The sequence below is a fragment of the Asterias rubens genome, chromosome 13 (genome assembly GCF_902459465.1).
Source record: "Asterias rubens chromosome 13, eAstRub1.3, whole genome shotgun sequence".
In the NCBI taxonomy this organism is placed as follows: domain Eukaryota; kingdom Metazoa; phylum Echinodermata; class Asteroidea; order Forcipulatida; family Asteriidae; genus Asterias; species Asterias rubens.
In genome coordinates, this window is record NC_047074.1 from 10,244,535 (window position 1) to 10,257,657 (window position 13,123).

Consider the following 13,123-nt stretch of genomic DNA (forward strand, 5'->3'; position numbering starts at 1 on the left):
TATTTTGTTATTGAATTAAAGACACGAAGGTACTATATCAATCTTAAGAAGAACAAAGTTTGTCAGTGTTCAAAAACAGCTCTATGCAACTCGAGCCCTGCTTTTTACAAAACATACAGACAAATCCACTTTCAACTGTTCATGTTTGTTGTGTATTCATTTTAGCCTTCCAGAACGACTCATCTGGGTCGAAACGTCGGTCGTCATTAAGTGTTCTTTGCATTTATAACATCAGGCCTTTTAGTTGGGTAGTTGTTTGCAACAGCTAAGCCTATTTTCTCACCGTTGAACTGCATTACACAGGTGATGGGAGTGTGTCGGGCTTCCTGAAGATGGTGGGAAAGAATGCAGCTGAGTCGACTATCGAGGCTGTACTTACTGCTCTTGGATTGTCAGTAAGTAAACCAGACTGAAAGGTAGAAGGGGCAAAAGTATAATTGTTTGAAGCTTTGCATGGCTTGGATAATTATGAAAATACTACAAATAAATAGTAAACTTAACGGTACAACCACGCATACATACATCTTTTTTCATCTTTTTTTTTGTGGGAGTGTTTGCTCCCGTGACGTTTCAAACAGAATAACCTTTTCGCAAATACTGGGGCGCGCGCGTAAAGCTTGGAATTAGGTGCATTGTGGTCTAGCTGGTATCCAAATTTGATTCATATCTATCCCACAACGCACCTCATTCAACAGTCTGCGCTTGCGCATTGGTATTTGCGATAAGGTCTATGTACTCTGTACTGCTTGCTTTCGTCACATTTTCTTTTTTCGAAAGTAAAACAGGTTCTACAACCTCTTAATTGATTAACTGTAACTGTGACTGTACTACTGTTACGGTGTAGTACTCCTTTGGTAGGGGATTGCATAGGGATTTGGGATTGGACACTTTTATTGTTTTGGGGGTTTTCTTTGTTAGTATATGAGTTCAGCTTTTGTCAATTGTCATTATCTTTCCCTCGTGTTTGTGTCAGTTCGGTGTTTCATGCTGTTTACGATGAATGTAGTGTTCTGTATGATAAACAAATTCATGTTAATACTTTTATTTTCTATATTTTTACATACATGTATTCCATTTGTTAGCGGGGTCTGGGAGGGCACATCGCTTTGATGATAGACTAACACTTTTGCCTTTCCCTGGACTGCTTCTGTCGACAAAGAGTTGTGTCCGAAGATTTAAAAACAACTATTTTAGTGAGCATTAAGTTACTGCCCTCTTCATCCTCTTTGTAGTTAATTCTGAAATGCTCTTTAAGACAAGTTAAACCATCTACTCCGCGTTAGCAGAGAAGTCTCCTGAGTTCCGACAAATCTGTCCTGGAATATAAAGCACGACGAGTTCTCAAAAGAACATACACATGATCTTACCGCAAACCAAATACATTGAAACCTCATCATGCACTGCTTCATCAAATCCAATATTCAACCATCTAATTTTACGTCTTTTGTAGACTTTCATCAGTCAAGAGCCTTGTGTTCGACCGCAGGTCACACAGAATGGATGGCATAGAGGTAAGGTTTACATGGAGGTGAAAATTTCCTCCAGTTAAACTGGTTAAGGTAAACAAAAATACGAGCAGGGATACAAAACCAAGATGAACAAATGTCTTCAAAATATCTGCTAAGAAGGCCAATGACTGTATTTTTGTTGTTTATAATAATGTTGACAAATTGACCACAACATTTCAAGAGTGTCTTGTGAATCGCCATTTTTTAAGTAAACTGGCTTCACGTTTGGTTATATAAACTAGAAAAACAGAATTAAACAAATTAAATAAACTCTCACCGAATGTGGTCACTAATTTCTATCTATAAACACTTCTATAACCTCATAAAAACATCATTTTAACAGTTTGTCCTAGAGATGTCAGACTTCCACATCTACCAAGAAACCTCATCTGCACTCTTCCAGAGAAGTGTCTGGGGTTCGATTGCTGTTTTGAGCTTCCAATCCCGGGACTCACCCCAATCAGCACCAATGTCTCCTTCATCTTTGATCCTTGTAACTTCCAATTGTCACTTGGTCTGGGAAGCTGGAGAAAAGACCTACACATCTTCTCTTATCAGTGGGGTCAACAAGAAGAGGTCACCATTGGCAATGCCGTGTCTTTAAGGTAATCGGTGAAGGAAATTAGCAAAGGTTTTGTATTCTATCTTCAAGGCCCAATTTCATTGAGCTGCTTAAGCAGAAAATATTGCTTTACGTTTTTTCTACCAAGCACAACTAACCAGTTCCATTTTGTACATGTAAAACAGCACGTTAGGTGGCAACCTTATTTTGGTAAGCATAAATGTGTTGTGCTTAGCAATTCTTACGCTTAAGCAGCTCTATGAAATTGGGTCATGGTTTCTACATATTTTGTACATTTGTCTTTATTTAAAAATCTACCCCACCGGTTTTCCTATCGGTGTATCTCTCTGATGCCACTCACCAGATTCCAGTAAGCATAATTAATTATTGCTGAGCTATTTTTTTGTTCTTAAGCAGCTTTATGCAGGTCTTATCATAAAAAGTAATATCTGGCTATATGCGGCAGTAACATATTGTATGGCTTCTGACTACCCACGCCACCCCCCCCCCCCCCCCTTAACAAAGATAGTGACAAAATAGGGAGACCACTCAAATAGGGCTAGATAGCTCTTTTACTCTGGAGGGCGCTGGTTCAAGTCCAACCCTATTTCAGTTTCGTGGTTAAAACCAAAATATTGGTTTGTATTTATTTGCAAATGGAATCTTATTACATTGTGCAACACATTTTAAATGTATTTTTTGTTGTGTGTAGTTTAAGTACATACACAACGATTTTTAAAAACTTAAGCGTCTAACTTTAGCAAATATAAAGATTGTTCACATTGCAAAAAATAGGCACTTTTCTCAAAACTTTCTATTTGTAAACGATTGCTTCAAATTCCTCGCAGTCTAACCATTGACAAAGCCGAGGAATCCTTCCAGATCAATCTAGACATGACCTTCTGTCTGGACGGTGGATGCACTCCAATCCCGATCCTCAGTGATGCCATCATCCCCATACCATTCTGTAACCCCAATGCCTCATTTGAGCTTCCTGGCGATGGAAGCTTTGCTACACTAGCAAAGGACCTCGGGGGCAACGTCGGCGAGTTGGCGATCCAGGCTGGTCTACGTAAACTTGGAATCCAGGTTGGTCAACTAAATTAACTCAAGACCATGCTTCATCAGCATTTTGTATTTATTTGTATTTATTTATTTATTTATTTATTTATTTATTTATTTATAAATTTTTTGCAACCACAAGACAGTTCAAAGATGGTTGGATTAGAATACAACAACTTAAACGAAATCAAGGCGCTTACAATACAGCAGTACAATCTGCTACAAAAACATTACAATAACCTAAACTGATTTTAGCATTAGAGAAAGGGAAGAGCCAATAAATCTAGCGTACCAATCCTTTGGAATTTGTCCAGAAAATTTTTCCTTTTTGGTTTGACAAATCTGTTTTATTCTCCAGGAAATCATCACCAATCAGCACTGTGACATGGCGATACTTGCTCCATCAGAGCACAGTAAGTTGCTGTGTTTTCTTCCTCAGGAACTGTTCTTTTTGTTTGTTTATCGTAATAACAAGTGCCAAGGAAATACATAAATAAAAATTTAAGAAAAAAACTCTTGGCAAGTTTAAAACGATGGCTTAGAAAGCTCACGACAAAATATATTATTTATTTAGGCCTACTTGATATTTATATATGCCTCGGCCTACTGTTATTTTTGTTGAATAAGTAGACCTTTTGTTGAAAAGCATTGCTTAGCAGGAACAAGTTACCAGCCAAAACTACATTAAGTTTGCATTGTTGTGGCTTGTGCCCCACTCAATTTTTGCTTAGCAAAGAGTTTTTCATAGCAGAATGTTCTGCCTAACAACTTTATGAAATTGGGCCCCTGTATATACGCCTATATTAGTCTTAAAATGGAATATTGCAAGTAAATAAAAAACATATTTGTGTAAAACTATTCCTTCTAATAAACTGTTTAAATTAGAATTTGTGAGAAGCACTTCAAAAATCAACTTCTTCTTAATATAGTTAACGATAACTAGGAGCTTTATGATCTTTTACTTAAATTGCCATAATGATTCAATATTAATAAAAGTTATAGATGGTTATTTTTCTTTTAAGTTGTATTTGTTGACTTGTCATGTTATTAATAATTATTAAATTAAATTATTCTATAAATAAACCACATACTGAATATTGCTTATTTATCTATTTTCAAAACTCATGATTGTAACTTATTATTTATATATTCTTCTTTTTGTAGAGGCCAGACCCTGCACAAGCCTAGGCTTTCTGTCTGCGACCTTCCCTTACTGTTATTAAGTTCTTTAATTAGTTTTTCCCTTACATTGTACATGAATACATGGTATGGAGAATAAACCTGAAACCTGAAACCTGAATGTTTTAACCCAATAGAATGCCCACTGATGAACAAACCACCAGCAACGAACATACTGACCTGCACAGTATACGACCAATGTCTTGGTATCCATTGCTGCGCCTCCTTGGATCTTATCTTCACTCGACTATCTACCACAGCTTGGGCCGTTCTAGACCCTTGCGAATTCGAGCTGTCGGTTGGTTTTGGATCTTGGACTAAAAGCTTGACCCTCTTCGAGTATGACTGGGGTGTGGAAAGAACGGTGGACATCAGTGATGCTGCCCTGATTGTGTAAGCCAACACTACTTTAATTTTAGAAGTGTCTTAGAACTCATAGATCGGAAAACCTGATATAATTGTGAACCACACTCATAAAGTTGATGCTTGCACGGAAGGCCTAATTGAACATAAATCGTGTTTTAGTGGAGAAACACCTCCAATTCCCCCTTCACCGGAATATTTTGGTGGTTTAAAGACAGTGGACACTATTGGTTATTGTCAAAGGCATATGCATAAAATGTGAAAATTTGAGCTCAATCGGTCGTCGAAGTTGCAAGATAATGATGAAAGAAAAAACACCCTTGTCACACGAAGTTGTGTCGTGCTTTCTGATGCTTGATTTCTCTAAACTTGAGGTCTCGAAATCAAATTCGTGGAAAATTACTTCTTTCTCGAAAACTACGTCACTTCAGAGGGAGCTGTTTCTCACAATGTTTTATAATATCAACCTCTCCCCATTACTCAGTAATCAAGAAAGGTTTTATGATGATACTTATTTTGAGTAATTACCAATAGTGTCCACCGCCTTTAATATTTTATGTTAAGTATCGTGTATAGAGATGCTTGGAAACATAAACTGTTTTTATTAGTCATACGTTGTTTTTAGTGTATATATATACAACAACAAACGTTTTTGATAAGTTAATCTTGCCATATTTTGTTTTTAATTGTTACTACAATTTTAGACTTCTTTGTTATGTAAAGTATGAATGTTTACTCTTTTAAATTAGCAAGGTCTGGCGGAAGGCACATCTTTTTTATGGCATTTTTTTTTCTTTTCCTTTTTTTTTCCTGGACGACCCCCGCTTGCTATATTTATTATAATGTCCGAAGAATTAGTCAGGTGAGCAGATGATTCTGAGGGAAGATTGCACTGCCAGAAACGTGCAAGCAGAGGCAAGCCCCAGTTCCTAAAATAGGAGTGTAATCGGTGTACCAGAATCGACTCTTATTTGTTGTCATCTTTGTTTTAATTCCTCGTGACCAGGTTCACAGTTGACAAGCTGACAGCGCAGAAGGAATTCCTGATCGACCTCTCAGTGTCTCTGTGCATAGATGGCACCTGCGCACCGATCAACCTGTTACAGGGAGCCCATGTACCCATCCCGATCTGTAACCCAAATGCTACACTCTCCCTACCAGGCGATGGTTCAATCGCTGGTTACCTGGACACCTTAGCTGGTGAAGTAACTGATGTAGCTGTGGATTTGGTGCTTGACAGTTTGGGGCTGAAGGTGACTTTATTGCGTTTATAAATTATAATATATTTATTTTATTCAGCCAAAGTTCAACAGTTTAAACCAAAACATCGGAAATTGTTGTGCATTTCGCGAGCTCTAGATAATTACAGTAACAAAATTAGATCTTAAAACACTAACAAAGGAGCTAACAATATATATACAACAATATCAGAAGAAAACCAACCTCAGGACACACTAGTTCCCATTAAAATCATCAAGTCGAGCGCCATGTAGGGGCTCGAGCCTGCCCAGTGATTTTAGTCCAGATGCTCCAGTCAAGATGTTCAAATCCAGCATGCAGGAGCGTATAGTTCCTCAGCGCTGGCCAAGCCGGTGTCTCGTTTCAGGGTGTCTACGAAGGAGAGACTTCTTTTCCCACGAGAAGCCTTGCCTTTTGTGGACTCCCAGAGGATGGCTGGGCAAGTGGCAAGCTCATTAAAAGCACGAACTGATGTTTGTACAATCAGAACTGTATAAGGGCCAACAAAAGTACCTTTTAGATTTCAATGGCCAACATTCAAACTGTAATGACAAAACTTATTTGTAATTAAATTATTTTTCTTTTTATAGAATTTCTTATCAAGGGATTCGTGTAGTCTTCCTCCAGCAACTAATGATGAAGGTACGTTTAAGAAATAAGACATCAGAAACATCTATTACTCTGCAAAAAGAAGATATTACATTGCTCGTACAAGTTTTAATGTTTGTTCCTAAAGTGAACACATATGGACTGTTAAATCCCAATTCCTGTTAAATCCCGAAGCCTATTAGGTGAAAATGTCGTACAAGTTTTTGAAAGTACATTTTAACAATGTGTTTCATCCTTATCTATGATGTATTGAATCTATGTTGTGGTGTGGTTTATGTATTTTTCTCCAGAAAACGATCAGAGCATACTGATCGAAACGTCGAGTTGAAACCAACGGTTCTTTTCAGAACCACCCCAACTCATTTAGATAGTCAAATTACATGGTGTTACCACAAACCTTTCTATGTCGTATTTCCCCCGTGCAAAGTTTCAAGTCCTACCAAGGCCTATGTATTTTTTATTTGTACTTTTGATGTTTTCTTATATAAAGTTTTCACACCAGGCAAAATAACATTGTGTACTTTTTATTATGACTAATAAAATATTCAATTGAAATGTATCAAAATAATCTGTTCTGTCTCCCGAAATCATTAGGTTGTCCAGTTCAGTTTCCCACTGGCCTGTCCACGTTTTCCTGCCGTATAAACAGCCACTGCACAAGTCTGCACTGCTGTCTCAACTTGGACCTCAAAGTAACCCAGCTCAGCTCTAAGGCTTGGCTTGATATCGACCCTTGTGACTTCAAACTATCAGTAGGAATGGGAATGTGGTACTTCAACATCTCACTGTTCTCGTATGAGTGGGGGAAGATGGAAAGATTCTCTGTTGGGCAAGCGATGAGTGTGGAGTAAGTTTGTTAAAGGCAGTGGACACTATTGGTAATTATTCAAAATAATTATTAGCAAAAAACCTTTCTTGGTGACGAGTAATGGGGAGAGGTTGATGGTATAAAACATTGTGAGAAACGGCTCCCTCTGATGAAGTGCCATAGTTTTTGAGAAAGAAGTAATTTTCCACGAATTTGATTTTGAGACCTCATCAGATTTAGAACTTGAGGTCTCGAAATCAACCATCTAAACGCACATAACTTCGTGTGACAAGGGTGTTTTTTTCTTTCATTAATATCTCGCAACTTTGGTGACCGATTGAGCTGAAATTTTCACAGGTTTGTTATTTTATGCATATGTTGAGATACACCAACTGTGAAGGCTAGTTTTTGACAATTACCAATAGTGTCCACTGCCTTTAAATATGAGGAGTGTATCAAATATCTTTTTTAGCTAATCATGCAAACGGACCCACCGATTTTTTTCTCATTTATCAACATTTATTTGTACACGGCAGTTAACAGTTGTATGACTTCTGACTGGCACCCCAATCAAAGATATTGGAAAGAGGAAGACGCCAACATAGGAAGAAACTGTAAATAAATAGTAACTTGCGGGTACAACCATGTGTAAATCTCTTTTGTGTGAGTGTTGGCTCTGAAAAGAGCCGGTTTGGTCTCTTGGAGACCAAACCGTACCCGCAAGTTACTATTTATTTATAGTTTCTTCCTATTTCTCCAAACCATGCAAAGCTTCAAACACTAATTATTCTCACTCTAATCAGATTTTCCATTGATAAACTGGATGCTTCAAAGGAGTACGAGATCGATCTTGCATTCTCTCTCCAAGTCGACGACGAGACTACGGACTTCCCCCTCATGGAGGCAAAGAGAATCCCTATTCCTATCTGTAACAACAACTTCTCCTTGGCTCTACCTGGTGACGGCTCAGTACGGGGATTCTTGGAGGAGCTTGGAGACACTGTGGGACAATCGGCAATTGATTTGGTTTTGAGAAAGTTGAATCTAGACGTGAGTTTTAAGACCAATGTTTTGGGTTTTTTGTAATTTTAACAATAGCATCCAGTCAGTCTTATTTTCATCTAAGATGAATGACAAGGACAAAGGACAAAAGGATTAAATTATTATAAAAATAACAATGTTAAACATTTCTACACTCTGAAAACTCTGGGTCACAATTGACCCAGATTTGGGTCCCAGTGGGCTAGACCCATGTATGGGTTTGTTTGACCCGGAATCCGTGTCAATGTGTCCCGGAATCCGAGTCAAAATCCACGCTTTTAACCAAATTGGACATGGATTCCAAGTCGCATTGACACGGATTCCGGGTCAAACAGACCCAGAAATGGGTCTGGCCCCCTGGGACCCAAATCCGGGGTCAATTCTGACCCGGGAGTTTTTAGAGTGTAGTGCGCCGTGTCTGTTAACAAGAACTCTGATAATAAACAAGACAACCAAAGTTCGAAAGCTATGGTTTCCAAAATAGATATTTGTGAGATGTGTTTTGAATTTGGAAACAAGTACCTACTTTTCTGAGTTGCAGTAAACGCTGTTCCAAAGCAACGTTCACCTCAGGAAGATTTTCATTTTCAAATAATGTTCCATTTTATTGGGGAAAAAGTTAAATTACACTTCACTTTGCTTTTGGTTTGCTTAATACATGTACTTGTCCAGGATGTTGTGAGTGGCAGATCTTGTGAATTACCAGCAGCTATGGCAATGAATACAGGTGCAGTATTAATTTGTTATTGTTGACCAATTGTTAAATCTACTCTCTAAATGCAAAAGAGTGAAAAGGCACTCTTTGAAGAGCCTTATGAGGGACAACTCTTTTTCGAGTGGTCTTCCACTCTTTTAGATTGAAGTTTGCTTCTTTTTGAGTGATTTTTCACTCTGTCCTGGAGTGAAACCCCTCTAAAAGAGTGAAATAACCCCCACTCTTTTTGAAGAGCCATATGAGGGACGACTCGGAATGTAAAGAGTGGTGTTTTTCACTCTTTTACATTTAGAGAGTACCTTGTTTCAGTCTCCTGACGATGACTAGGGCAAGCTAGTCCACACGTTGAGACCAATTAAGACTCACTCCGCGGTAGTGCAGTAAGCTAAAGAAGTAGTCCCGGCCGGTTTTCTACTTTCTGCCCAGAGTTTAAAAGCAGGACAGTTTTTTCAGAACTGAGAAGTCTATATACACACATGGTGTTACCGCAAACCACCTTACCATGGAATGCCTCAAATCCAAGATTGTTTCAGCTTACAAACAAACAATCAAAACTATTCTTTTGTTACACAGAATCTTTGTCTTGCACAATAGTTCTTTCTGATTAATTATCTTATCGAAATGTTTACGGTTGTATGGCTTCTGACTGGCACCCCCGAACAAAGATATTGACAAAATAGGGACACCGCCAATATAGGGCTAGACAGCTCAGTTGGTAGAGCGCCGGCACGTTAATCCGGAGGTCGTTGGTTCGAATCCCACTCTAGTCAACCCCAAAAATCATTTCAAAATTTACCCAGTCAGTTTCCCTTGTGGTTTATATTGATAATTATCTCATCCTTACAATTTCAGGCTGCCCAATGATCTCACTCCCCGCCTTGGCAAACATCATCCAGTGTTCAACCGATGATCACTGTCTTGGTATCCAGTGTTGTGTCAATCTGAACTTCATCATCACCACACTCATGCTCGATGCTAGGATCAAAGTGGACCCATGTAACTTCCAGCTTTATGTGAACTTTGAAAACTGGGAGCGTAACTTTACTCTGTTTAGTTACACGTGGGGGAAGGTGGAAAGGGAAATGATTGGTGATGATGTAACTTTAAGGTGGGTTAGGACAATTTGAGAATTAGTATTTAACCATGTAGCTATTACATGATTATAAGTTATTGCAAAGTAAGTAACTTTCAGTGGTATTGAATATTTTAAAAAAACATTTGGTTTTTGCTGTGCAAACATAATGTGAATGTCCAATATCCATAACTAACATTACTGTCATTGGTAAAAATAAATAAAAAAATAAAAAATAATTGATTGATTTTTTATACATTGCGCCCATTCCATAAAACGCACACAAGCGCATAGCAAAATAATTAGATATGACTTAAAAATTAACAACTGGTAAACGAAAATATTCAGTAAAGATGCCAATATAAAGACAATAGAACAGTAAACAATACATTGACATAAAGACAGTAGATATACCACATTCATAATAAGTGGTTGTGTTATTTTGTCTTGTAGCTATTCGGTTGATAAGCTAAAGGAGAAGAAGGTATTTTCTGTTACTCTCGATGTTGAACTGTGCATTGACGACACATGCGTGACAACCTCCATCTTGGATCATGTCTGGGTCCCAATACCCACCTGCAATATCAACGCTGTTACATTCACCCTGCCAGGTGATGGTACGGTAGCTGGCTTTATCACGGACCTAGGAGGTCGTATAGGAGATTCAGCAATTGAACTAGTTCTGGAGAAATATGGATTGAATGTAAGAGTACTTTACTAATTTTCTTCAGTTTCGATGATTTGCTTTCTAAGATATTGTTACGTTTCCCTTTAAAGGCAGTATAAAACATTGTGAAAAACAGCTCCCTCTGAAGTGACAAGGTTTTTTTTCTTTCTTTCATTAATATCTCGCAACTTCGATGACCGATTGAGCTCAAATTCTCACAGGTTTGTTATTTTATGCATATGTTGAGATACACCAACTGTGAAGACTAGTCTTTGACAATTACCAATAGTGTCCAGTGTCTTTAAGAGAAACTAGACTAAAGAAATGTGGGAATAAAACTCATGTTGGGGAACTAAATTATAATTTCTTACCTTTAGTTAATTAGTAATAATAATAATAATAATAAGACTTGTAATGCGCACATATCCACCCTGCTGGGTGTTCAAGGCGCAGTAAAACCAAAAACAAAACAAAAACAAAACACAACACAAAGAAAAACAGACACAACAAAATTAGTCATTGAAAACCTGTGACATAAGTTAAGTTTTGAGAAGAGACTTGAATTTGGAGTACAAAGACAAGATCGAAGATTCAGTGGTAGAGAGTTCCAGATGCGTGGCGCGGCTGAAGGAACATTGAAAATAAATATATAAGTGGTGCGACCAACGCCCTGAAGTCATCTGAGCCAGTTCAATGGGCACAGGCTGTTTTATACGGGGCTGAACAATGAGGTCGATAGCGGGTTTACCAAAACTACAGAAAGGGGCTCAACAATACTGACTCTCTCCCAATTCCATAATGTCAGTCGATTGAAGAAAAGTAGCAAACAAAGTTTACTAATTGCTTTATTCTGCAACACAGCTATGTGGCTTAAACACGTCAATAACGGTCTGATGCATGTTGAAGTGAAATCTGTGAAGGTGCATTTTAGTTATAAGTGAAAGCTACGTATATTAATTGAAAATGTTTAACAGACATTACAAATTGTTGATAATCTGAACTTTTGTCCTTGCGTCCTTTAGAGGTGCAGCCTGCAAAATTATAAATTTATGAACCATAGAAAATTCAACAATTTCTTGTCATGTCTTTTCAATAGCAATATCTCCATAGTGAACAGTGTGATAGAGGAACACCGGGCACCCTAAGAAGCAGTAAGTGTTTCACAAAAAGTTGTCCATGAGATAAATATTTATTTGTACACTTTTTCAATTCTGTTGAGAACGTGAAATACCTTTATAAACTTCCTCCTCAGTTGTAAGTCTGCCACCTAAGACTGATTTTTTTTTTAATATGCACAAAAAAAACAGATAAAGACAACAAATCGCAAAATTAGTATCCAACAAAAATTAAACAAGAAAAGGCAATAAACGAGAAAACCTAAGACAAACGAAAAAAGGACAACAACCAGACAAAGAACTAGAACACTAACCAGATATCTGAACATTGGATAAACAATATTACCATGGGAGAAAAACCATAATTAAAACAGATGAGCCCATTTCTTGTTTAGTCCATCAGGTGATCCTTTTTTCATAGCAATTATGACTTTTTTCACTAATACGAAAAATTTGAAGAGGCAAATCTTGACAACTGTTATTAAAAAAAATCGCCTAAATGATTATAAAGCAGACATGACTTATACCTGGTATTCGTTCTGCTTAAACTGTTCTGCCATCTTGTCGCTAATACATGTATACAAACTCGTTGTGTCATGTCTTACATGTATGTTCGTCTGTCCTTTTGTCTGTCTGTCTGTTTGATTGGTTGGTTTCTTTGTCTGTCTGACTGCTTTTTTACAAGCTTCGGCTTATCAAAACGGCCCTTTACTCTGTTACATTTATGTTTACTGCTACTTAATATATTTTAGCATTACTCCGTAATACATGTAAGTGATGATATTTTTTATGGATGTATGGAAATGAATGTGTATTTGAATTGAATTGAATTCTAAAGGTTGTCCAGGTGTCGATCTGGACCAGCTTCCTGATTTCCTCTCCTGTTCCCTCACCGAGTCCTGCCTTGGCATTAAATGCTGTCTGGAGATGGACTTTAAGATCGTGACACGTACAGTCAATGCATGGCTCATCTTGGATCCCTGCAACTTCAACCTGTCCATCGGTTTTGAGAACTGGGAGCAGCGTATCACCTTATTCCACTATACTATGGGTGACTACAGGGACGAAGTTATTAACAGCGTGCTGACTTTGAGGTAGACTGTCACCACTTGTGTCTATATTGATATTGTCTTGGGATTTTTTTTTTTTTTTTCAAAAGTCACCACCGCCATTTTTCAGTTTT

General features: G+C 37.8%; 1 protein-coding gene across 1 annotated transcript in view; it reads left to right on the top strand.

Moving 5' to 3' along the window:
• Window positions 1–13,123, top strand: part of LOC117298838 — a 137,745-nt gene that overhangs the window by 54,103 nt on the left and 70,519 nt on the right. Inside the window, exons 41-55 of the mRNA XM_033782183.1 lie at window positions 304–395; window positions 1,451–1,511; window positions 1,852–2,113; window positions 2,919–3,159; window positions 3,491–3,545; window positions 4,449–4,704; window positions 5,681–5,927; window positions 6,504–6,555; window positions 7,117–7,369; window positions 8,134–8,380; window positions 9,044–9,098; window positions 9,939–10,194; window positions 10,612–10,861; window positions 11,922–11,976; window positions 12,779–13,034. Coding sequence (XP_033638074.1) covers window positions 304–395; window positions 1,451–1,511; window positions 1,852–2,113; window positions 2,919–3,159; window positions 3,491–3,545; window positions 4,449–4,704; window positions 5,681–5,927; window positions 6,504–6,555; window positions 7,117–7,369; window positions 8,134–8,380; window positions 9,044–9,098; window positions 9,939–10,194; window positions 10,612–10,861; window positions 11,922–11,976; window positions 12,779–13,034 — 2,638 coding nt within the window. The remainder of the gene's footprint in view (window positions 1–303; window positions 396–1,450; window positions 1,512–1,851; window positions 2,114–2,918; window positions 3,160–3,490; window positions 3,546–4,448; window positions 4,705–5,680; window positions 5,928–6,503; window positions 6,556–7,116; window positions 7,370–8,133; window positions 8,381–9,043; window positions 9,099–9,938; window positions 10,195–10,611; window positions 10,862–11,921; window positions 11,977–12,778; window positions 13,035–13,123) is intronic.